General features: G+C 42.2%; 2 protein-coding genes across 5 annotated transcripts; one reads left to right on the plus strand and one right to left on the minus strand.

Moving 5' to 3' along the window:
- Positions 1–969: 969 nt before the first annotated feature.
- On the minus strand, positions 970–5,696 carry NUDCD2 (NudC domain containing 2; the record flags this gene model as incomplete). Its single annotated transcript, XM_083719993.1, has 4 exons — positions 970–1,307; positions 1,854–2,005; positions 3,281–3,329; positions 5,508–5,696. The coding sequence occupies 4 exons, from the start codon at positions 5,694–5,696 to the stop codon at positions 1,224–1,226; spliced, it is 474 nt and encodes a 157-aa protein (XP_083576119.1). The 3' UTR covers positions 970–1,223.
- Positions 5,697–5,849: 153 nt separating this feature from the next.
- Positions 5,850–24,718, plus strand: HMMR (hyaluronan mediated motility receptor). 4 transcript variants are annotated; one of them, XM_083719139.1, is made up of 19 exons: positions 6,547–6,632; positions 8,207–8,265; positions 8,394–8,492; positions 9,448–9,521; positions 10,287–10,376; positions 11,809–11,997; positions 13,551–13,631; positions 14,160–14,260; positions 16,025–16,096; positions 17,327–17,505; positions 17,826–17,944; positions 18,386–18,558; positions 19,440–19,556; positions 20,415–20,573; positions 21,079–21,225; positions 21,541–21,640; positions 22,206–22,382; positions 23,814–23,976; positions 24,552–24,718. In XM_083719139.1, exons 3-19 carry the CDS (start codon positions 8,489–8,491, stop codon positions 24,593–24,595), a joined length of 1,989 nt encoding a protein of 662 aa, XP_083575265.1. In that variant the 5' UTR covers positions 6,547–6,632; positions 8,207–8,265; positions 8,394–8,488; the 3' UTR covers positions 24,596–24,718. The 4 variants fall into 4 exon arrangements, with proteins under 4 accessions (XP_083575263.1, XP_083575264.1, XP_083575262.1 ...); XM_083719137.1 differs by lacking the exon at positions 8,207–8,265 and having other exon boundaries at positions 5,850–6,632; XM_083719136.1 differs by lacking the exon at positions 8,207–8,265 and having other exon boundaries at positions 6,463–6,632; positions 18,410–18,558.
- The last annotated feature ends 1,467 nt before the right edge of the window (positions 24,719–26,185 follow it).

A 26,185-nucleotide genomic window follows, 5' to 3' on the forward strand; every position in this document is an offset into this window, starting at 1 on the left:
TTATGTTCTTATTAAAAAAGATGTTTACAAACATTTAAAGCTTTATGTGCAGTACTGTACAGACAAGAGCTGAAGAGCAGCAGAATATTGCAATGACATCTGCATGCCCAATGACATTTTGGGCCGGAGTTTCTCAAATGGCAAGAGGGGAAGCTGCAGGGCAAACCCTGTTGAAACTCTTCCTGTGTTCTGAAGCAGTTACAGCACCAGACCCTCATTGAATACTAGAAGTCAAAAACCCAACTGGGAATGCCACAACTCTTGGTTGTATGCGAGGCAGTCATTTGATTCAAAGTCAGAACCACCACCAACCTTGTGGAGACACCATTGGAATGATGATTGGCTTGGTCTGAGTAGAGGCCCAGGAAGAATATTACTACAAGGTTACTCTGCCCAAGATTGCAGCTGACTGGCTTCATGCTTTTGGTTCAGGGTTTATCTTACAAATGAACTTGGCACAAAAGTATAGGAGACTCTAATTACAGGTCACTCACATCTTACGCTTGCAGCTTTGTGTGGGTGGGGTGGGGAATAAAGACCAAAGGAAACCCGCTCTCCATTTATTTATTTCCCCACAACCACCCACACAAAGTTGCAATCATGGGCTGACTTGGCTTTGGGAAGGCGACGCAAGAGCCCTTGCAGCATCCCAGAGCCCTTGCGTTGCCTTCTCAAAGTCAGGTAAGCAGTGCTCCACCTTGCACGGGGGTCGGTTCTGCTTTTAATTACCCAGCCTTCAAAAGAACGTGCTTTTATATATCACAACATAGAACATCACTTCAAAATTCATTTTACTAACTTGCCATGTTGGCAGTTTTCTGTCAAAATTAAAGCCAGGAGCACATGGGGAGTGGTATTCTTATTCTAAAGAATGATGCAGCCTATAGTTTTTCAACATAACTTTCAGCTGGCAGGGTTTTTATAATAATAATAATAATAATAATAATAATAATAATAATAATAATAATAGCATTATTATAGGTTTTTTATTGTTGATATACATATAGTACTGACTTGTGAACTATGTATATGCCATAGCATTACCATGTTAGCACAATTTAAATAAAAGCCTATTGTCGTTCAGTGATCTAAAAGCTATCGAGAAAAAGCAGTGAACTATTTTTAAGCCTAGTTCTCACAGGTGAGTTCTTTGGCCAATTTATATTTCACAACATTTTTGCTTGAGTTCAAGGGAATACATTTGAAGAAAGAAGAAAAGACAGCTATCTTCCAAGACTAGAGAAATCTGGCCCTCCTTTGCTGTAGTTTCCAGAAATTTCTGCTCCACTGAAGTCAAATCCAGGGTTCTAGGAAGGAAAATAAAAACACACATGCAAAAAAGCAATATTTCATTTATACCCATTCATCAGATTAACTTGCAGCATTTGCTAACTGCTTTGCAAATTAAAAGAAGCATTTACTCTAAAGGTCTAACCCAGGGGTGGCCAACCTGCAGCTGTTGCTGAACTGCAGTTTTTATTATCCCTGAGGACCATGGACCATACTGGCTGTGGATTCATGGGAGTCACACCATGCAAAGGTTCTCCATCTCTTCCCTAAACTGTGTAGGAAGCACACCCCACCCCAACATCCCTGTGTGCACTGCCTCTCTGCCACCCGCTCTACCATTGCACATTCAGCTCCTATGTCAGGAGTAGAGAGGATAGAACTGGCACAACTTAGGGACATTGGGAATATGGTCCGTGGGGTAACTACCGCTAGTTTGTTTATTTAGATAATTTATATACCACTGCCGCTATATTCAGGATACGTTTCAATACCCTGCTTTCGTAATGTACAAATCTTGGTTCAAAGACATAGCCACAAACATGAACTGATGTCCCCGGACTTGCCTCTCTTTGGAACCTTTCTAGCGTCAGCTTCCTCTGCATCTGGTCCTGGACCCAAGGATCGGCAGCATACTCCTTCTCAAGCAAAGAACTCCAACAATTTCCAGCATCACGGTTGGTTTTCGTCAAGACGATTCGTATCAGTTTCTGGTCCTCTGTTTTTTTAAAGAAGTGTGCTTTTTGAGAGAGGAAGATGATGCACAACAGCTGGAAACTTGCTTGCATTTAGACCTGCTCCTCTTTTTGACCAGCAAGCAAAGGCATGTGCTCTCTCTCTAAACTGTATTACACACAGTGTTTGTGGAGCCAACACCAAATGAATGAGCTTTCCTTTTGTGACTAATTTTTTTGTCTTCATATATTCATCCTCAGACTGCTGCAAGGGTCAGCAACCTTCAGATATCAATGGACATCCTGCTTGGGAGGGGCAGTGGTTCTCCAAGCCCGATGTAGTGGACTTAGATCGATGGAAGATGACCAGTTATTAACAGCAGTCATATGACAGACAGCTTGGCTGTGCAGAATTGCTGCCAGAGATTCTGAGATTTATCACCACATTAACACATTCCCAGGTGACTGAAGCTTGTAAGGTGGTACACAAATCGTTTAATAAGAACAAACTTCATGCCTCTGCAGGAGTATTGTGGACTAACAAACATTTACTGAACTGGGAGAGGAAGAAAAAAAGATAGTTCTATTTCTCTAGCTTCCCTACACCTGCCATTTCTCTAAGCATAGTTCTTTAGGCATACACAGAAGGAGGTGAGAGTTCTTTCTGTTTTTGTGCTTGTACCAGAGCAAAATAAAAATAAAATGTTCTCCCCAGCAACAAGCTCTCAAGTGCCTTTGTGGACCTCTGCATAAAAGACAAACATCACAGAAACAAATCTTCCACATGCAGATGCAGTAACAGCCCCACACGCTACCCTTAAGCCCCAATGCATGAGTGATGAGCACAACAGGCCTTAATGAGGAATTGGAGGTCTGTGCCCGCCTATCATGACCTCATCCAACTATCTCTATGATGCAGTAACTGGAACTCACATAACATAATAGGGAGGCTGTATGGGTGGCATGCACAGATTTTATTTATTTGTTGAATTTATATCCCACTCTTCCTCCTGAAGGAGCCCAGGGCAGCAAACACAACCACAATTTATAACAAGCATGCTAAAACAGTGGAAAGATTCTGGAAACAGTTTCAGTACGAAACTTCATTTCATCCATTACTTCCACTCCCCAGGCAGTTCAGGAGAAGGGAGGGAGAAATGGGCCTCTCCCAATCCACACATGAATCTTCCTGTGTCCTTGCAAGGAAGGATGAAAACCCCATGCAAATTCCATGAACAAAACATTAACTTTACCGGGGAAGAAAACTCAACAAAGAAACTAAATTGCCTCCCAAAAGTTCACTTAAACAAAGGTTTTACCTAGTGTCCATGTTGCTTCATCCGCTATTGTAGAATCAAAGAGTTTACCCTGAAAGAAATATTAACTGTTTTAAAAAGCGTGTCGTAACATGTATTTGTAAACAAACAAGATTTGCTTAAATCTTCAAACTTCTTAAGCTGGTTCCAGAAATACCAGTTGTTTTGTGTTGCATGTAAGTAAATGATAATTGTTGGATTTGGTCTATTTTGGGGGGAAATAAACAATTTGTTAACTAGTTTAGTAAATTTGTTTAATTACAGGGACTCAATCTCCTTGTCTGGTATTGCCATTTTAATTATACAGCTGGCAAGGATTCTATTATGCGTGCAACATTCCAATAGTGCAATATAAACTGAATATAAACCCCTTTATTTCTCATGAATTTGTATTCCATTAATCTATAAAGGCAGAATCATACAACTTTTGACGTGATGAAGCAGGGAAATGCTTGTTCACACAAAAGTAATGCAGAAATCTATTGAGGTGCATAGGTCTGCAAGTACAAGGCTCAGACCACATTAATGGCTAAGGCTGAAATCCTGACCCCATTTACCTAGGAGAAAGGCCTATTGAATTCAACAGCATTTACTTCTGAGTACGTATGGTCAGACCTGTGCTGTGAAGACAGTGTAGGGGGCAGCAAGGCTACTACCAAACTCCCACACTCACTTTCCTCTTGGATAGACAGAAGCTCTTTTTTCAAAGACTCAGGTCTTTAGAGACAGTTTATGTTTGTTTGTTTTGAGGGTGCATTCTGCAACATGTCACTGATGCAATAACAGTGTATTGTGGTGGATTTAAAAATGGACCCTCCACAGATCATTCCAGTTTATTAGGTGTTGTGCAATGTTGTCCCAATGTTATCACATTATTGCTGTCAGCATGTACACTCATGAACAAGACTATAGCACAACAAGAGCAGGACTAAAGACAACTTGGGGTATCAGTAGCATGAAAAGTTACAGGATTTCAGAAGGAAGTGACAGACATGCACTGATTGGAAACAAAGAAGTATCTCTGCCCCAAACACTTCTTCCCAGCATATCAACTGATCACTTTTCCATTGAGTCAAGGTAGATGGACCTTTTGCCTTGATGCAGAATGTCTCCTCTTACACCAGAGGAACTGAGGCAGTTACATGTTTAGTATGCAGCCAGACTAGCTTTGGGACTAGGCCATGGAGCTAGAGAAAGAAGAATCATAGAACTGTAGAGTTGGAATTTACCACAAGGATCATCTAGTCTCATAGTTCCCAACGAGGGGCACACGCCCCATAGGGCGACAATTTGATTTTTAAGGGGGGAAATCCAATAATGAGTTATTAACAGTTAATGGCCTTTCAGGCTTCCTCCACGTGCATATTTAATAATAATAATAATAATAATAATAATAATAATAATAATAATATGTTGGGGGGGAGTGGCACCAGGATTTTATAGATGATTAGGTGGGACACGGCAAAAAAAAAAAAAGGTTGGGAAGCAATGATCTAGTCTGGCCACATTTAGGTTTGATGAGGCCCTAAGCCACTGAAGCTAATGGGGCCCATTTACTTGTCCAACTGGCCTTTGTCAATAACAAATTGTTGCTGTTTTTTGTGTTGAATATATGCTATATGGTAATTTTTGAACCTAATAGGTATCTAAAGCCATTTGCACATAAAATGTGTATTTTATCAAAGTAACTGATATAGAAATGAGCAAACCAGTGAAATTTTAGGGAGCAGGCGGGGCCCATTACTTACATCGTAGGAGCCTACACAACACAAAACACTGTTGCTGTATGTAGGTTTTATTTGTTTTTTTATCTTATATTTTGGAAATGTACATCCTGTTTTTTTTTCCTTTAATTTTTTTTTGGGGGGGGGGCGGGCAAGACAATGGGACCCTAAGCTATGGCTTGTTTAGCTTATATGTAAACCCTGCACTGGATCTAGTCCAAGGAATGGTTATGACTCAGCAAGCCTTACTACAAGACAGGAAATATGTGCAACCATGCACTGAAAAGCACTCCCAACGCGCATGGCTTCCTCCCAAGAACCCGCAGAGCCACAAGACTGAAGAGTTGGAAGGGGCGCCGCGGGCCATCTCGCCCAACCCACTTGCAGTCATAGAGGGCGCTGGGAACTCTAGCTCTGCAGTTGCCAGATTCCTTTTGGGGGAAGCCGTGCGCTTGGGCGCGGAGTCGCCGCCCCTGGTCCCTGCCTCCTCCTCCTCCTCCCCGCACCTTGAGCACTTCCTCGCCGGCCACGGAGAGAGACAGGTGGCGGCTCTTGAGGCTGCACTCGACGCTCTTGGCGCGGGTCCCCTGCGGCACGTCCACCTCGATGAACACCTCTTCCATGGTCTGGTACCAGCGGCCCCAGGGGGTGGCGCACGGCACCAGCCCGCTGCGCTCTTCGAACGGCGCCGACATCCACTCAGCGGGCGCCTCGCCTCATTCCCCCCACCACGACCCCAGCACCGGGGAAAGGGCGCATGCGCCCTCGTCCCTTCGCCTCGCAACCCGTCCCCGGAAGTGGTCCTCGAAGTGCCCCACTTCCGCCAGCTTTTCACTGCCCATAGAGCTAGAAAAATCAAGAGCACTCTCCATTAAAAAAATGTTCTACAAATAAGGAAAGGCGCACATCTTGGAGAATATAGTTTTGTACCTAACCCCACCCAATCAGACTCATGTTTGGAAAGGCTTCTTGTCAATTTGAAATGCAAATTGTGTTTGCTTGTGGAATGCGCTCGCTACTCAGGATGTGTCCCCGGACGATGCGCGGATGCATCCCGCTGGAGGCGCGCAGAAGGAAAGGCGCTTTGGATACCCGCAACTGGATCAGTAAACTTCACCTGTTGCCTATAGTATAAGAGGAGCACGCGCGTTAAAATCAGGCTATTACAACGAAAACGGGTGGAATATAGAAAGAGTTTTCGCTGTGCATGGAGAAACAATGCAGTGAATTCGTTTGCTGACGCCTCCCAGACCGTTTATAGATTTCCACGTCAGAGCCCTCCCTATACATTTAGGCAGAGCGAGGCCGTTAAATGAGACTGCGTCGCTCTTGGCCCGCCTTCCTGGGAGGAAGCCGTCCCGCCTCAGAACTGCTCTGAGGCTTTTCTTCCCCTTTCTATCTCTGCGTTGCCCCCTCTCCTGCCCCGCCTCCCTCCCTCTAACACCTCCTCCCAGCGGCAGCCTCTTGGCCAGCGGCGCGCGTTCCTGATTGGCTGCTTTGAGTTCATATGACGCGGGAGGCGGGGCGCCGCGGTTTTTTGAATTCGTTCTGCTCGCTGCAGGCTGGCCGGACGCTGCTTTTCGCCATGTCGTTCCCTAAGGCTCCTCTCAGGCGCTTCAATGAGGCACCAAGTGAGTAAAGGGCCGGGAGGTGGGGAAGGGGCGCTCGGTTGCATTTCCAAAGAGCGCAGGGGGGTGAATAAGCAGCGGGGAGTATCTACCCAAGGCTTTGCTGAGAGCCCGTCTAGTCCACCATCCAGTCCTCCCCCCCCCACCTATTTTTGTCCCCGTTTCTCTAAGGCACACTGCCTCTGAACATGGAAGCTCCACTTAATTCTGTGCCCCTTCCCCACTGAAGGCGATGTTTGGCCTTCTCTTGTCCAAAGTCCAATCTCACTTGGGTACCAACCTGTTTGTAGTCTAGTATGACTGGCTCAAGATGGTTTGCTGCCCGAGGTAAAGGGCAAGACACTTCTGCCTCCCATTCCATGTATAAATGTTCTTAATCTTAAACATTGGTGATGGTAAGTAGCAGAACAGAAGCATAACCACCCGACGACACCCCACTTACCATTCCCCTCCCCCTCTTTTCTTCCTAGTTATTTAAATTCAGGTAGGTAGCCGTGTTGGTCTGATGCAGTCGAAATATATATATATATATATATATATATATATATATGCTTTCGTAGATTTTCACGGGTACAGGAATGCAGGTTTTGGTGTCCTCGGGTGTCTTCCCGTGTAAAAGTTGGGGTGTCTAGGCGACGTTTCGACGAGGTCTCACTCGTCATCTTCAGGCTGGTGCTTTCGGCTTCTTGCTCTGTTCCAGTAACAAGAAGCCGAAAGCACCAGCCTGAAGATGACGAGTGAGACCTCGTCGAAACGTCGCCTAGACACCCCAACTTTTACACGGGAAGACACCCGAGGACACCAAAACCTGCATATATATATATATATATATTGTCCAGTAGCACCTTAGAGACCAACTAAGTTTGTTCTTGGTATAAGCTTTCGTGCGCATACACACGAAAGATAACAAGAACAAACTTAGTTGGTCTCCAGGGTGCTACTGGAATTTTTATTTTTATTTTTTTAGTTATTTAAAGGAATTCATGAACCAAGAACTCATACACTGACCACTAATAATGAACCATATGTTGTAGATATTACTCCACATTTATTATGCCATTTTTGTGATATACTGTACAAATGAGATGAGAAAACTTGGTATACTTATTTGTACATTATTTTTGTTTTTAAAACCCAATAATAATAATAAAACATTGGTGATGGTACAGGGTCATTCACTGCACCTAAAGGCACCAGCTGGCTTACATGGTGCCAGACAGGCCTTGTGCACTGCTCCGTTCCTTTGTTTTTCTTTAGCTGATAGTAGGACTGGCCCTAAGTTTTGCCCCCTTCATTTTAAAATTGACTTTTAAAGCAATTCTTAAGGCACCAGGAAATGGCTGGAGTTTTTTTTTTTCTTTTCAAGTTATAACAATATTGCAAATGGTTACATTGTATAATATTTGTATTATTACTCAATGGGCCCTGATAACGCATTCACGATCATTGTTATTGGTTTAGTTGGTCCAGACTAAAGTTTGTAGTGTCCCTTGAATTGGGTCATTTCTACCCTTTCATCTTGTGACTATTTTATCAGGAATTCAGAGATTATCAAAATATATTCCCTTCCTCAACAGAAATATGAAAAGGAGGTGAAAGAACCCCAGTGCACAATGTAATGAATGCAAACACTGCAGTAAGGATTGATTCAGCTTTTTCTGCAACAGTTGGCTATCCAAAATGTATATATTTTTTTAAATGGTTTTTTTTTAATCAGGGCTTTGATTTTTGCTGAATGTTCATCCTTCTTCCCACCTTATCTAGCTTGTGCCCCATCACCAGGCGCTTATGATGTCAAAACTTCAGATCCATCAAAAGGACCTGTGTCTTTTGACAAGTCCCAACGATTCAAAGAGCATATGGGTAATGAAATCGTGGAAAAGCTGGGTTGGCAAATGCTTGCTTGATGCTTCTTTAACAAGCTTCAGATCTGCGCTTCATGCATGAAGAGTCTGTTCTCATCGTCCATTCTTAACCATGTTCCATGTTTGTCAATGACCTCCAGTAGTGTTATGCGTGTGTACCTGAACTCACATGTGCGCAGTCAGCACTCATGTATGTTCATATACACACTACTGAGAGGTTTAGGAGCTTTTGCTGGAGTTATGACTTGCGCTTGTTATGGATGTGCATTAACACTTACTGTCCTTCTGCTTTAGAGCTCCTGTTTGTTGGATTCCTACTTGTTTAATTATAAATTTGTTAATTTTGCTGTCTTGACTAAACACCCAAAGAATAATGAAAGGTAAAATAACACTAAGAGGGCGACTTGTGCTTGTGTTCATGTTAGCTTACTTACAGGTAGTCATTCCAACTTTCTCCTTGTAACTTCATGCTGTGGCACTTATTCATGCCCCAAAGTAGATTTGCTTATAGTCAATGTTTGTTTTGTGATGTCTAGACAATGTGGGAATGGTTGTATAAAGTTTTCTGTGAGACATCTGGGAAATAGAAGTACATCTGCTTAGTCCTTTTTTTTTTTAAAATCGCTGAAACATAAACCTTTTTCAGGTGGTTCTCCAAGATGGGAATTTCACATGTGGGGACACAGACAAGTGCAATAGTGCAACCTTGCCACCCTCTTCTAATTCAGGGGTGATTGGTTTATATCTGTGCAAGTGGAACCCTGATTTGCCAGGGTTCTATGTTACATTGAATGGATAATGCACTTGTTTCTCCATTTCATTTTGTCCACAAGCATCATTTCATGGATTGTTCTTGTGTTTCCCATCTATGGATGCTGAACATCTAAGGATGTTGAACAAATAATTTGGAAATGGAATATGGTGAAAATTCTCTTATTTTTTTCTTTTCGTAGAGGACACAGGAATTCAGCAGAATGTTACCAGTATGAAACCTTCATCAACTGCTGCAAGAAAACTTGATTCGAAAGTAGGATTCATATTCTATCTTCCGTCTCCCTTGGCATCTAGTGCTGTGTCAAAATCTGCCCTTTAACTTTGAATGATTATTTTTTCTCCCCGGGGAATGGCTTCCATGTTTCTGACTTGTTCTTGGAACTCAATAGAACTTCTCTATAATTTTTATGGATGTAGGTTTCGAGCTTACCTTATTGTTGCAAGATGGCATAGGGTGGAGTGTTATATATGCACACTTTATAGCAAACATTTTCCAGTCCTTTGCAGCCTCCCTGGCTGTCTGAGCTTCCTGACTTGAGAAAGTCCTGTGGGAAGAGTTGCTTCATGACCTCCTCCCCTGGACTTTAATTGAAATATTGGCACCCATGAAGGCTGTAGAGGGCAGACAACTGGTGAGATAATTTCTAGAATGAAAGGAAAGGCACACACCCATAAAAGTAAGGCAGGCACCACAAAACTCTGCATCCCACCCAGGATAATTTTGCTAAAGTTTTCTCTTTTCTTTACAAATACAGTCCTTTTGAAAGCCTGTTATAACTGTCAAACTGGGATAGACCGAAAGATCACGGGTCTTTAGGTGTTTCTTCATATAAGTTTGGGAAATTATTTTTCCCCAGCAATTGGGAAGGAGCATGTGTATATTTCTCAACTGTCTGCTGGATAAGTTGCATTTGCACTTCTGAAAAGCTGTGCTCATAAAGTGTGGGTGAAATCAAAAGGAAATTGGTTTTTAGGTTTCAGCCCTTTTATGAAACAAACCTATTTTCTTGGCCTCTAGAATGTAAAGCCAAACAGCTCGGGAATGAAAGCAGGAAAGGATTTGGCCAGCAAAAAAGACTTGAAAACATGCAAGGAGTTGGAAAAGGAGGTATAAACACTTACATCTCTTTTAGTAGCTTAATTAAATAAATCTATTGCATTTCTGGTGTGACAATCTATGGTTCTTTTAGGTTTGCAAAATCTGAAAGCAGCCCTGTATAGGGAAGTTCTTTATGTTTGATGTTTTACTGTGCTTAATGCGTTTAATTTGTTGGAAGCTGCCCAGAGTGGCTGGGGAAACCCAGTCAGATGGGCAGCATATAAATCATAATAAATTATTGTTATTATTAGGTCTCAATTCTTAAACCTCTTCAGGCTTGTTGGAGAGCCAAAGATTTGACATGTTATTACATAATTTGACCCAAGACACTGGATATATTGGAGTGCAGCATTTTCCCTCAGTGTCACTACTGTCTCCCCAAATTTCCTAGTGATGTTTACATAAGTGGGTGGCCAAATCAATTTGTGTATTAGTCAGCATAATAGGAAACTCCCTTTGGAAGTACCCAATGGCCTTTAAGTCACCTGGCTATCATCAAACTCAACATCATAAGCCATTTTGACATTGATGTTACAGGTGTCTGGGGTGTTTCAGTGATAGTTCTTTGTTTATATGTAATGTTGGATTTATGGTTGGCTTACTTCTAAACTACTTTGAAATCATTTATAAAAGCTGACATGTGAATTATTGCTCTGGTGGGTGACTTGGGGTTCCATTTAGACAGTTTGCTTTACTGAGCATTCATTCTGATATATTTGTAGGGAGCTTTGATGACATTGCATCAGTTCCACTGCATTTCCCCACCACTTCCTTGTATCACAAAAAGTCTGATCATTCAGGGAAGTGGGCTTGTGACACAAGCCTTCCCAAACAACTGTAATTGTGGCAAACTGAATTTGCTGGCATTGCAACTGAATCAGTGTTCGAAACTCCCATTGTTCTAGGGGCATTTGTGAGCAGGAATTTCATTAGCAGTTTCTGAGCTCTGGGTGCAGTACTGTACCTAAGATTTCAGATTAAAACTGCAGAGTGGAAGGAAAGGAGGACCTTTTTCTGCCTCCTCACTTCTAGCTACTCTCTGAAGACTGGAGAAGAGACCCTCTTAAGCATATTAGGGGCGTGGGGAGGAGAAGGACTAGACTACATGTAAAATGAATATAATATTTTAGCAGCAGTTCATTCATTTTCAGCTTTGTATTCTTGTTATAAAAAGCGTGTCCAGACATTCTGTTGTTGTGCCCACAACCTAGTTTTAAGGTGCCATTTAGGTCCTAGCTTTCATTTCTCAGTTTCTAACACTGGACTGAATCCCACCCAAAAATAATGACAGTCTGCAAGTGCTCTGGGACAATTAATTCAATTGTGTTACTTATAACAAGAACATTTTGGAATTTCAACTAGTAATGAAACAATATTGTGGGGGAGGGGGGACTTGCTTCCTGGAACTATTTCTCAGCTAATTTCATGTGTATTACTGTAGATTCGGGTGCTGATTGGAGAACGTGGCCAGCAGGATAAAAGGCTGCAAGCTCTGGAGGAAGATCTTGCAAAGTCTGAGTCAAAGCTGTCTGCTGCAATTAGGGAGAAAACCTCACTTTTGGCGAATATTGCTTCTCTGGAAAAGCAGCAGCTGGAGTTGATCAGGACCAATGAATTACTGAAATCAAAGGTACATATCATTATGGTTTATGTAGCTGCTGTGCTGTTTAGCCCCTCTTTAAGAGGCAGAGTGAGCACTTATCTTCTGGTGGCAGTTTCCTCCTGCAAAGCTTTGTGCTTGAATGGGTCTGTCCTTAAGGCACAGTGGGTGAACAGTAATTTCACAAACATGCCATAATCTTTGTAGTTTAAAAAATAGAGATGGTGCCCATCTTTTCTCCACCTTTCTTGGTGGCCCTGCTAAGTTGTTTACAATTATGCCTTTATTTTACCAAGTAAATACTAATTTTGGGGTGTATACAGTTAAACCTCGGCTCCCGAATGCCTCCGTTTTGGAACATTTCGGCTCCGAATGCCAAAAACCTGGAAATAAATGCTCCGGTTTTCAGAAGCTGAATGTCCACCGTGGCGTCTGCTCGAGTGCAGGAGGCTCTTGCAGCCAACCGGAAGCTGTGCCTCGATTGCCGAACATTTCGGAAGCTGGACAGGTTTCCAGAACAAATTATGTTCAACAACTGAGGTTTGACTGTATTGTCTCGCTATCTACTTAATGTGACTTTGGACAGTAACAAACTTAAGCATGGGACATTCTTCCCTTTAACCACTTTAAAATGTGAGGGTTTTGTGCAGCAAGTTCCCTTTCATCAGGACACCCTACACTGGCATTGAAAATATGAACACAGAAGTAACTATGTATTGTGTGCACTTCCAAGCACTGATTTCCAGTGGACGGGTTTATGCACATGCTGGAAGCTGTAATTCCCTGCAATAGCATTCTGCAATTTGATGCTGTCCAGATGTGTTGGACTGCAGTTTCCATCAGCCCCAGGCAGCCTAGCCAGTGATCAAGGATGCTGGGAGTATGGAGGGCATCTAGTTGGGCAAGGCTGCTGAACACACAAGGCATGGGAATATGTTTCATTGACTGCAAGGGGACTTCCTTTTAAATTCTTTTTCTTTATTTAAATTAACCTTTTGGGGCATTCTGCATTAGATGATCCTGCTAGATCAGGCCAAAGAGCCATCTCACAGTGGCCAACCAGATGCCTGTGAGATGCAACTGCACTCTGCCCACCTGCAATTCTCAGCACCTGGTATTCAGAGACCTGGTAATCCTCTTTTAAAGCCAACTTGGTGGCCTTTTCCCACAGCTGCCACACACTGGGTCAACTTCGGCAAACTATCCGCTATGACCCCAAGGTCTCATTCCTGGCCAGCCACTGCCATTTCAGAACCCAAGAGTAAACATGTGAAATCTGAGCATATTTTTGTCCTGGTATGCATCACTTTCTACATGTTTACATTGAATTTCATTTGCTGTTTTACCACCGATTCAGTTTGGAGAGGTCCTTTTGGAGCTCTTCACATACTCCTTTTGTTTTAACAACCTTGAACAGTTCTGTAGGCTCACACTCCAATTTGTTCCCATTGGAATCTAGAATGGCAGAGGGTAATTTTGGCTAGATAGGATTTGTTCTAGCTAGGTTGCTCCTGAAGATTCCTAGAGATCAGAACTAAAAGTGAGAAGAAAATTTTCCTTCTCTCCTGCTTTCTCCCCTTAAGTTCCTTGAAGATGGAACACGGAAGAATACAAGGCTATGGATAGAGGTAATGAAGCTGCGGAATCTCAGGAATGCAAAGAAGGTGAGTTACAGTACTCAGTATGGGATTAAAACCATATCTATCACAGTAAAACTTAGACTTTAAACTTCTTGGCTTCTGGGGAGAGGGAGGGTGAAATCTAATGTAATGCTAAGTCTCATTCCATTAGTGCAAAGAGTCTTCCTTGCACAAAAGGATGTTCTTCCCTTCACCACCACTACATCCCAGAAAAATTGTTCTGGGGTTCCCTCAACACAAGCAAATTTGGCTGGGGGCAGTATTCTTATTGTGCAAACAAACACCCTTGCTCTGCTGCGATGCAGTAGTTGAAACCACCCTCAATGTTGATCTGCTAGGACTACAGATTTTCTTTATGAATCCATCAGTGAGGGAGAGTTCAAAATTGCTAATGTAGACATTGAACAGTGGAAGAGTTCACATTGCTCAGGTTAGGTTCCTTTTATTGGTTGACTTATTGCTGCTAAACTTGAAAAAAATTGAATAAGGGAGGGTTTGATTATCTTTTAAGGTTTTAATCTTTTGTGTAATGCCTATGTGTGTGGTTTTTAGACAGGCCCCGTTAAACAGGAAGACACAGAAACGAAACTGCACAAAGTTCAAAAAGACTTGGTGCAGTCACAGGAAAAAGTAGCACAGCTGGAAGAGCAACTGTAAGTTACTGCATGAAATGTCAAACAGCAACCCTTTTTGTTAACTTTGTGGTACTTTAGTAGGCTAACCTTTTAAGTGTAAAGGGTCTTGAAAGGTAGGAGTCAGTAACCGTCTTCTACGGCAAACTGTTTTCTGAAACACCGAAATGTTACTTTTTAAGGCTTTCTCTTTTTTTAACACAAATATTTTACTTAACACAAATATTTCAGACTTGGTGCAGGTGAGTGGCCAGTGAAATACATTTGCAAGCTATAGTATGTTTCCTTCAACTAGTCCATTCAACTTCAGTTACTTTGCTCCTTGTTGTTTAGTCGTTTAGTCATGTCCGACTCTTCATGACCCCATGGACCAGAGCATGCCAGGCACTCCTGTCTTCCACTGCCTCCCACAGTTTGGTCAAACTCATTTTCGTAGCTTCGAGAACACTGTCCAACCATCTCGTCATCTGTCGTCCCCTTCTCCTTGTGCCCTCAACCTTTCCCAACATCAGGGTCTTTTCCAGGGAGTCTTCTCTTCTCATGAGGTGGCCAAAGTATTGGAGCCTCAGCTTCACAATCTGTCCTTCCAGTGAATGCTCCTTAGTTAGCAATAGCATTCCAGTGAATGCTCCTTAGTTAGCAATAGTGCTCTGTTGGAATCTTTTAGAGTGGCCAAGCAATTGTATCCATGTTGTTGTATCCATAACATGTTTTTTTGACTACCGTGTCCTAGTTGGACATCTTAAGTAACCATCTGCTCACTGGAGAGCCATTTAATCAATAGTAATTAAAATCAGATGTTGGACAGTAAACTTCCCCACTATTCTACCCAGATGGATTTCTGTTCAAAATCAGCACCTCTGTTTATAACAATGGCTTAGCTGAGAGTGGAGAGAAAGAGGGGTGTTGTCCTTGTATTTAGCGTTGCTTTCTCCTGTGACTCCTGAACTCTTAAGTGCCTTCCCCTCTAAGAGAAACAGCTAAGAAAAGAGCTGAAACACGATGACTGTAGGGATATCAATGGTCCAGAAGTATCCAGTGCAGAGTGATTGTTTTCAGGTCTTAACCCGTAGTGGTTGAGGATGGAGTCTGTACTGAGTATGGCCTCTATTGCTTGTTGTAAGCATTATGCGATAACATGAGCAGCACCACGCTGCTGCTTTCCACAATGCAATTGGTCTGTTGGTTTTATTATTTGCTATGGCTTTGCGTACCCTTGGATACTGATAAAATAATGCTTAGATAGAAATACAGTGGCGCCCCGCAAGACGAACGCCTCGCAAGATGGAAAACCCACTAGACGAAAGGGTTGTCCGTTTTGGAGACGCTTCGCAAAACGAATTTCCCTATGGGGTTGCTTCGCAAGAAGAAAAAATCTTGCAAGTCCCGCGGGTTTTTTCCGCTCTCCCCCCCTTTTCCTAAGCCGCTTAACAGCTGATCCGCTGATAAGCCGCTTAACAGCTGATCGCTAGAAGCTGCTAGACCGCTGTAGCGCTAATCCGCTAAGCTGTCAATGGGCTTGCTTCGCAAGACGAAAAAACCGCTAGACGAAGAGAATCACGGAACGGATTCTTTTCGTCTTGCGAGGCACCACTGTAGAGATTGTATGTCTAAATTGTCAGTGAACATTTGACAACGTGGGCCATGATTTTGAACATATATCCATAGAATTTTTTAAATGGAAAAACACATTTCAGAAAGGTGACATTGGTAACACTCACTTTTTTCTGATCAAGTTTCTAAAGACCCTATGCCGTGTTCCCATACATTTTCATTCTGTTTTAGGACAGCAAGTGAAAGGCAAGCTGAAGAGACATGTGACTTAGAGAATCTCCTGGAATACATTGCAGAACTTGCGTAAGTCAAGTATACTTACAATCTTACTTTCACAGCTTTGACGCAAGCACTGTCTGGTAAAGGAACCTTGGGACTTGGCCTTGTACGTTTTATTTCTACGAAAAGCCTAAGATTTGAATTTGCCTAATTATGCATTTGTCTGCACTTGTTAAACTGAAGTGTGAAGCTAGTGGTTCCCAAAGCCATGACTTCCACGAGCTACGTTTTTAGAGGTGACAAGTCCATTACTGAATCTCAGAGAGGGTGTCACAAATGTTTCCTGAGATAAAAGCTGGGTTTTTGCCTAGACTGCTGCTGTTCTATGGAAGTGAAGGCAGGGTGTGGAGAAGTGCCCCAGTCTTCAGTTGGCATTTGTGGATGGGATGGACCACAAGTGTCCATGTTGGCTTACTGATGAATCTTGAGTCAGCATTGATGGTAATGTTGAGAAAAGAAGAGACTACCAGCAGGCAGCTGTTCTGACCCAAGATGCTGGTGCAGCCATCATTTATAAGGGTAGAGATTGTCTTCTCCAGCCTGGTGTCATCAAGATGTTGTTATACTACAGCATCTGTTTATCTCAGACCAGTGGCATTGCTAGCTAAATTTGATGGGATTTTGATTCCATCTGGAGGGTACCAGTTTGGGAAAGGCTAGACTAGAAAATGCAGTTTGCTAATATTCCTATATCTTTGGCTAACATACCAGCTTATGTTTATTTGGGAAGGCATTTAGACACTGGAGTGTTTAGTTGTGGATATCTGCTACTCTTACTCTATACATTGAGGAGTCATCAGCTAGAAGTTTCTAAAACTGCAAGAGAGCCATTACCTCTCCTAAATGCATCTTTGGGCATTTTAGGAACAACAACAAAATCAGAAGGGCCTGTTTGGTTACTTTTTGGCATATTTCAGTCCCAGCAATTGTTTCAAGCATTGTGACTTCTAAAGGACTTTGGGTGACCTCTTTTTTCTGGTTTGGAGAGTTTGAGGATGCTAATGGGATCCAAGTCAAACAAAAATAACTAGGGCAGCTTTACCAAGATATTCTTGTGATCTCTTCTTCAAGCAGTAGTAAAATGTGGCTACTTCAGAATATTTCTCAGAAGAGACTGCTTGCACTACAGGGGCCTAAAATAAGACTCAATACATTGCAAAGCTAGTGGAAGTTGCTGAGCTGAGATCTAACTTTTGCCAAAGTAAACCTACTGTAAACTAAGAACATCATGTGTGTGTTTTTTCTCCCCAACAGCAATGTTTCAGAACAAGTTGATAAATACAAGCTGGATGTCATCCAGTTAGAGGCAATAATAGAAGCCAAGAATAAGGACATTGACACATTGCAAAATATTCTTGAAACAAAAGAAGCAACAATGTCTACAGAAATTGAAGAACTGCATGAAAGATGCAAGCTGCTTGAACAGCAAAAAGGTGACCATAAAGTTAGTGTGTTTTGGCCAAATATGCCTACGTTACTTTCAGCTGGCTCTCATTTTCTCAACGACAGCTCCAAGTTTAATCTTGACTGATGTGCACAGTATTATGAGGCAATTTATTTTTATTGGTGGTGGAAATCATTGTGCCAAGCAAACCTTTTCCTGTATGTTACTTTTACTTTGGAGACACAAATGCAGGAATCTAGGAATGAACTGGGAATGGCAGAGCAGAATGGTGAGAATTTTAAAAGTTCTATCTATATCCAAGCAGTTTTTTTGTGTAACTTTGTATTTATTTTTTTATTTATTTTTTAGAGAAATGCTTAATTGAATATGGAGAAAAGGAGAAAATGGCAAATGCGGAGATAGATCTTCTGAAAGAAAAACTGATTCAAGAAGAACAGGAGCGCCAAAAGCAGAAGGAAGCCTATAATGTAAATAAAGCTGAGCAGGAGTCTAGAAAGCTAAAGAGTTTTATCCCGCTAGTCACCATTTGCAGACAAAGAACAACTACTGTGCTACAATTTTGTGCTGCTATTTCACATTACCTGAAGCTTCCTAACCTATTTCACTCTTGGCAGTATTGGAGCATAATGGACATAGCTTTGGGTTATGTCTCAGATTATTGAATCAGCCACCCCAATTTGCCACGGAGAGATTGGGCTGTGGGCGTAGTGGTGGGGTAGTGTCTCAAAATTTCATCAAAATAGCTTCAAAAAATAACATCTGTGTCTAGAATACTTTCTTAAATTAGGAAGCAGTGGCAGAGAATGTTGGGTTGAAGCAGAACACGATCAGAAAGAAGGATAACTTGGCAGATTGTTCTGATTAATGGGTTCACTCGAGCTACATGCTATTTGTTGAATCTACTTCAGGTGGCCTCTGCTAATTTGCGTCAGGGACTGGAAAGAGAATTGAGAGAAACCATGGCTGAGTTGGAGAGACTGCACGCTAAAGAAGACCAAGTTGAGATGGCGGTGAAACACTTGGAAAATGTGAAGGAATCCCAAGCTGAGAAGCTAGCAGCGCTGGAAGCAGAACTGAGAGGGTGTGTAGAGAAATAGTGATTTGCATACTTAGATTTAGACATAGTTCTCACAAATGGCAGGTGATGTAAGCAAACCTGTACCTGAGCATAGGCGCCGACTCCATGGGGCCTGAGGGGGCCCGAGCCCCCTCAAAAATTCGTTTGGGGGGGCTCCGCCCCCCCAATAATTTAAGAAAATTATTAGTTATATTATGCTTTGTAAAATCACAAAATTATGTTGGTATTTTTTATTTTCCTTGTTTGACGATAGTTATCTTTTAAAATACATTCAGTAATGAGTTAAAACAAAGCCACTCCCGATCTAGAGAGGGGGTGGGGTTGCGGGCTCTCGACCCATCAACAATCTCGTGGGGCTGGCGTCAGCCCCGTGAGAAGCGGGGATTCCCCCTAGCTCATTAATATTCATCGCTCACGGCGGCAGCCAATCGGCTGCCGCAAAGGGCGGGCCCTCACAGGTTCACTTAAGGTCGGGGCAGCCCGGGGCTCGCCCCTTTCGTTCCCCCAGCAGCAGCGGTTTGGAGGTCTTGGGCCCCCCCAATATTTTGTATAAGTCGGTATGGGCCCCCGCCCCCCCAATATTTTTTATAAGTCGGCGCCCCTGTACCTGAGCTGTAGTCTTTCAAGCTGCAGGTGAAAAAGATTACATGACATATTGATAAAATTGTGTGTGTGTGTGTGAGAGAGAGAGAGAGCACTAAGCCATTTTGTGCACATTGCTTTTAACTCAAAAGGACTAGGGTACTTTAAAAGAAAGGTTGCATTGGACTCAGAAACAAGCACTTGGAGGCACTGGCTCATAAAATTTTGGCTAGCTTTGGGGGGGGGGGTTGTTCTTAAAAAATAATGCTGTTCACTTTTTGACTCACCACTCCCCACCCCAGGAAAACTGAAGAGTTGGAGAAATTAGGTTCATTGCGCAGAAGTACCGTTGTGAAGATGCAAGAAGAGCATAGCAATACTCTGTGTAGGCTTGGGGAGACCGTTGCTGAATTTGAAACGTACGTAAGTCTTTGGGTAGTAAGTGGATGCTTTCATTTCTTCTCTGCTCTTGTGTAAATGGTGTGTTTCCCCTCTGTCTCCTTCTCTCCCCCCTTTCACAGTTGACTTATTTTGGTTGATGCTGGTCTTAAGAACTGTAGAACATTGGCCTTTCCCCTTTTCCTTTGACCCATGAAAACATCCAAGTCAGGACATGGTGATGGGATGGGCAAAGCAAATTGTGGGTATTGCTGTGTGGCATTGCATATCTCCTGTGTCCGCCCCCCCCCCCCAAATGATTCTTATTTATTTCAGCTTTCATCTCCCATTAACACAAATCTGAACTCAACACTTGCAGAGGATTTCAGGTCCCCCACTCCAGTTCCAGAGTTTTATCAAGGCAAACTGCTGCAGACACATTCATCTTGCATGTGCATTGACTTGCTTCTGCAACAAAGGATTTTGTGTTGTTAAACAGTAGTAGACACACTCTCTCTTAGGGATCCTTCCCAAAAGACAGGTGGTGCTGGGGAGGAAGGAAAGCATCCAGGAGTAGCAGAAGTAGGGCAGACCCTTTCCCCTGCCCTCTTCTACCCCCTGCTGCTTCTTATATGCCATAAAATGAGTATGGACTACCTTGTTGCTGTGTTACAAGGTTAAATATATTTAACTAACTGCTGAAATGAGGGTAAGTGGGTAATTAAATAGCTGTCTATGACACCAACCTTGCTAGTCTCCCTTTTGGGAGGGGGCAAGAGTGAGTTGACCAGTGCCAGGGGTGAGGGTGGGGCAAATCATGGCGTATAAGGCATGACAAAAGAGAGCTTGAGCGCAGTGTCCAAGTCAAGCAGGAATGTAAATATTGTAACCCTTCTTAGTTACAAAGCTTTTGTGGTCCGAGAAATCACATCCCTCAAACAAGAGAAAACAGCCCTGCAGGACAGATTACTTGAGATGAGCAAAACTGTTCAGCATGTGACCCAAAAGATGGAAGATGCGCAGCTTGCAAAAGACATGGCGCAGGAAGAAAATGCAAGGTAAGGGTGATGATAAGAAATTTCACCTGATGGACCTGATAGTGAAGTGGGATGATATTTGCATGTGTTTTCTCAGCCAGATTTCTGCCTGTGTCTAGGCTAAAGAGTTGTTCATGACTAGCACAGATCATAAATTATAACACACACATACACACCGTCAAAAGGTTTAGACAGAATAAGCTACATATTCATCTCCAAAGGCCCACATAACAGCTGAGGAGAGCAGTCTTGTCCCTTGAAAAGCATGCATACAGGATAGGATTTGTATAATAATTTAAAAATGCAAATCCTTCGCATTGTACCAGTGTGTAAATTGCATAACACATTTGATCCTATAAAGTGAGGATCTAGTCAAAGTACTTGACTCTTGACTGACTTTTAGTACTTGACTCTCATGGCAATTTGTGCCATTTATCTATATGTTCATTCTGTTTTTTTGCCAACCATCCATCAGGTGGAGAATTTAAAAAGGTCTCCTCCCTCCCTTTACCCACTCCCCACTTAGGATGATTCTGGATGCCCAGACAAAAGTAGCATTAAAAGATGCAGAAATAAAAAGAATCAAAGAATCGAGTATTGTGGAAATTGCTAATCTTCAAGCAAAACTTGAAGAACAAAGTGAATATTTTAAAAAGCAACTGGAAATAGAAAGGTAAGTTTATAAAAATTAAGATAACAAAATCCCAACACCATACGAAAGCATATATATATATATATATATACACACATGCCCCCCCCCCGCCACCTATCTAGAGAAAAGAATGCCCAGAATGCCAGAGAGCAAGTGTTGGGCAGCCACCTACCATAGCTCCTCTTTTATAAGGATCCCAGATTTATAAGGAGAGTAGGGTGAAGCAGGTGTAAAAGCATGCTCCTTGATGCCCCAAATGCAGGCTCCCCTGGGTCTTGCATCAGGTAACTGGATATCTGAAATGAGAAATGAATTGCACGACTTCTGTTTCCTTAGGAGAACTGTTGCTGAAAAAGTAGAAGCTGATTGCAGGGAGAGCCTGGAAACATGGCGTACCCAGTATGAAGACCTGCTTAATAAAGTCAAACCCTTTCAGGTTAGTCTGTTTAAAGCCATTAAGAGTATAGATACTGCAAAAAATACCAAAATAAACTCTGGAATTTTCACTACTCTCCAGGTGCTTCCACTGCCTTAAACCAGGGGTAGTCAACCTTTTATACCTACCACCCACTAATGCATCTTTCTTGATGGTACATTTCCTTACCGCCCGCCAGTGCTAGATGGAAGGATTCAGCTTGTGCCGTAGAACCCCCTACCGCCCACCTAGAATCCTGAAACGCCCACTAGTGGGAGGTATGGACCAGGTTGGCTACCCCTGCCTTAAACACCATTAGCTGTGGGTAAAATTCAGTGATGACCATACATGTGCAGTTCCTTTCCCCCTCTACAGCCCTCTATGCCTTCCAGAAACTTCTCTGGAGGGTTGGGGACCCTCAAGCAGATGGGGGGTTGATGTTGGCTTTCATCCGGGGTGTGGGGGGAGGGCGGTGATGGGCAGTTTCGTTATTGAATTGGTTCTACAGTAAGGACACAGCATCTGAAAGCAACTTGAGTTTTGCTGATCGTTTGTAGTTCAGCCTATATGAAATGTTACATTTCAGAAACAACTTGATGCATACGAGGCGGAGAAGAATGCCCTTTTGAATGAGAATGGTGCCGCCCAAGAAGAGCTGAACAAACTTAGCGACGCATATGCCAAGCTGTTGGGCCATCAGAATCAGAAGCAGAAAATCAAGCATGTCGTGAAACTGAAAGAAGAGAATGCGCAACTGAAACAGGTTTGTGATAGGCAGCATTGCTATGGCTTGGAGCAAAACAAACTCAGGAGGCTAAGTACCCATCAGTCTGGATGCAAAATGGGGGCCATGAAAAAATCCAGCAATGGCCTGACACTGTGGGGGTAGGGGAGATGGCATGAGGTACAAAGTAATGCATATGTTTTCAGCACCAGTCGGGCTTTTTAAGGTAGATTGCTGACATATTGAGCCACTGACAATACGTAAGGAGAAGCTGTTATACTGATGCTTCTAAGGTTCTTAGTGGAATAACCTGTTTTTCAGATTAATGTACTCTACCATAGGTTTGCTTGTTTGAAGGGGGTGGGTTAAGAATTTGATGAAATAAACGTGTGAATTAAAAGAAAATGGCATTTAAGGGAGGGAGGGGACTACTTCACAAGTTCCTGTCAACTGGCAGGATGCAGATGACTATTTTTGCACCTGGCTGGGGGCAGCAGGGAGTGTTGCCGAAAAGGATGTAAAGAAACCACAAGCCAGCCAAACTCTGAGCCAACCATTTCAAGGTCTGTGCTGAAAAAAGTTTGAGGTACATGCCTGTCGGAACAAAGACAATGTGATTTATAGAGATGGAGTTTATTTTGCTATTCCTCATTTTTTGGCAATTAGACCCATTGAGTTTAGTCCTTTAAAAGCTGAACATATGCTTTCTGATAGTCATAGCCACAAAAGATTCTGAATGTGTCCTAGAGCTTTGTTTGATGTAGATATCTTTAAAAGCTGATAAAGCCTAATGGTTTTTTACAATTGCCCGGTTCACATGTCATGTTAAACCATAGTTAAACACGATGATTTAATGTGAATAGGTGCTGAAAAGTTCTCATTCAGCTCCTGTTGTTCTTTTTATGCCTCAAACCCAGGTCATGGGTTGTTTGCAGAGATGGAAACCAATACTGTAGTAGTAAACAAGGTTTGTTCTTGGCTTCCTGCTCATAGTTTATTTGAAGAGAAACAATTCACAAGGCCAGGCAGCATGACAAACTTGAGCCTGTATCAGCATGCTACCAAAGTTGTGTTTTTAATATGGCTTACTGTGATGTGGAAACAGAGCCAACAATAGTGTAAAGTGAGACGAGCCAGGAGCTATTTGCAGGTAAAAGTAAGGGAGAATTTCCTTTTGTACTACCTAATGAAAGGGGGAATTTAAATTTTGGGAGTGCGGGGGAGTCGAAGAGCATTCTTCAAGGACTAATCTTTTCCCAGTGATCCCATTATATTAAAACTAGATTTTTTATTATCAAAATTTTTGTACATACACAATCCATGAGTTAATTTTTAAGCTGTTGTGCATTTTAGGCCTTCAGGTTGAGTGGAATTAAGTCGGATCAAATTTAACTGAACCGGTTTTGAGTCACATCTTTTCATGTCACCAAATTTGTTGTGTAACTTACATTGAAGTATTCTATTCTTTAGGAGGTATTAAAACTACGATCTCAAGTAGCAAAGGAAAAGAAAGTTCGGGGAGAGCTTGAGGACCAAATAAATGCAATTCAAGGCATCAAGCGATTCGATCCTTCTAAAGCTTTTCAGCATTCTGCCAAGGAAAATGTCAGTCCAAAAACACCTTTTAAAGAAAGTGAGTCTGCATAAATATACCACAGTTCATATTTCTCAAGTGTTTTTAAGGATGTTGATAATACTCAATGACCTTATTCCTTTAATTTGTATTATCTTTTCAATTTATAATTAAGTAATGAACAGTAAAACAAAAATGGAACTGAGGTGCAAGTAATTGCTTACCCAAATAACAAAAACCTGCCCCACACCTGATTATATGTAGGTCAGGCAGAGATATGGTTGCCAGTGCACAATCAGAAGCCTAGAAGGGCATTCCTGATAGTGTGTTGGTAAAACAAAGTAGGTTTTAATCTCTGCCACCTCGCAGGGAACTCCTTCATGCATCTGTTGCCTAGCTGGTAAGTGTGCTTTTGAAGTCCTGTGAGGCTGGATCCTGAAATTTCTGGCTTGCAGATCCATAAAAGTTACCCACCCCGGCTTAGATTAGCAGTAGTCCTGTGATTTTTCTTCATCTGTATTTCCATCCTAATATTTCCTGCATTATTTCTGAACTGTTCATGTCTGCCATGCACAGGCAGACAGTCACTAAGAAGGCTTTTTCAAGTATCTAACAATGTCTTTTCTGTACAACAGGTAACAAACAAAATCCAGCCTTATTTCTATTGAACAGACCATGAAAGAAACCCACGTTGCTGCTTCATATGTGAACATAATACAAGTCTTGACCTTTAAATTCAACTGAATGGTGTCTTTAAACATGTACTTTTAAAATCTCTTGAAATTAAAGCAACTATTAAAGATCTCCTTTCACAGTGTCCTTTTTTTTTCTTTTGCCTAGAGAGAAACTTGCCATAGCACTGACATACTTGAGGTAGCAGCAGGACCCAATTAGACATTTTATATGTGCCATTGCATCTAATATTTGCAGGTGTTTAAATTCTAAAAACACATGTCATGCTTGCTGTGTAAAAATCAATGCTACAGGGCTATGTATCCCAAGTGCCACTTGTTTACTGTAGCAGAGGGTATGCAAGTATTGTATCTTTCTGCAATTTAGAAATTGAAACAGTAGTTTCGGTTTTATCATTCTATGTTAGAATATCTCAGTTATGAATGTGCTTCTTTCTAGACACTGGAAATTTAAATTTGTTTTTTGAAAAAATAAAGTGGTTTGTAATACTTTAAGATGTTGGGATTTTTTTCTTGAGGTTGAAAGCATGGAAATCAAATGCTGCTTAATAGAATATTTTCTTCTGCTTTTGCAGGAGAATTTGTACCAACTTTGTTACCCATTAAGCTACTTCTGTTGAGTTCAATATTCAATACAGCACTATTCCACAATTGAGCGAGAGTTTCTGTGTAGAAAAAAAGGTAATAGGTGGGGCACTAAAGGAAGGTTCTTCCATAGGCACTTGAAACTCATCTGATACATTCCAGAGACCAAATGGGCCCAATGCCTGAAATGCTTCACTCTTGTAGTGCAGGTTGTGTTTGGAAATAGACTTTGTTACCAGTAATTTGACTTGAATGGTCTTTCTGAAGGTCCTAGTGATTCTGAAGCTGCATCCAGACTGCATTCTGCAAGCAGAAGGGCTACTTTTATTCACAAGACTGAGATCTAGCAGGTGTTCCCATTGGAAAGACGAAAGGGAAGCCATTTTTGCTGAGGCCCCATTACATACGCAACCCTCTACCTTACCTTAACGCTGTTCCAGAAGATTTCCCAACTTTCCGGGGCTGCAGAGAAGAGGATTTAGCAATCCCCTCTTCTTTTTCTCCCTTCCTCCATTCTTTCTAGTTCTCCAATTCTACTCGTGGACCCTCAGTCTTGCAAATTTTGTAGGCTTGGTGCTCCTTACTTCATACCCATCCTGGAACAAAATAAAAATGAACAAACATGCTATTTTCCAAATAAGAAAGGGCTATGGACAGAGGTCTTGCCCATTGGTTAACTTGTTCAGGTCTGTAGAGCATGTTACATTTCTCACCCTTGGTTCTCTAACTTGCCATGTGAGGGTAATCTGGCTGTGACATCTTTCACCCCACTGATCGCCAGGGTTGATTCGAATGATCTGGCTGGCTAGGCGGGTGTCTCCTTCCTCCCTCACCACTCCGTGTATGTCATTCCCGAAGCTGCATGCTTGGTGGATGAGGACAACTATCCCAGATAGAAGGAGTGTACTGTTCTTCAGTCAAGAGTATATAATAGCTGCGCTCCCCTGCAAGAACGTCCAAACAAGCAGACAAACTAAAAGTTATAGACAAAG

The sequence above is a fragment of the Podarcis gaigeae genome (assembly GCF_964106915.1).
Source record: "Podarcis gaigeae genome assembly, chromosome: 2".
Lineage (NCBI taxonomy): Eukaryota > Metazoa > Chordata > Lepidosauria > Squamata > Lacertidae > Podarcis > Podarcis gaigeae.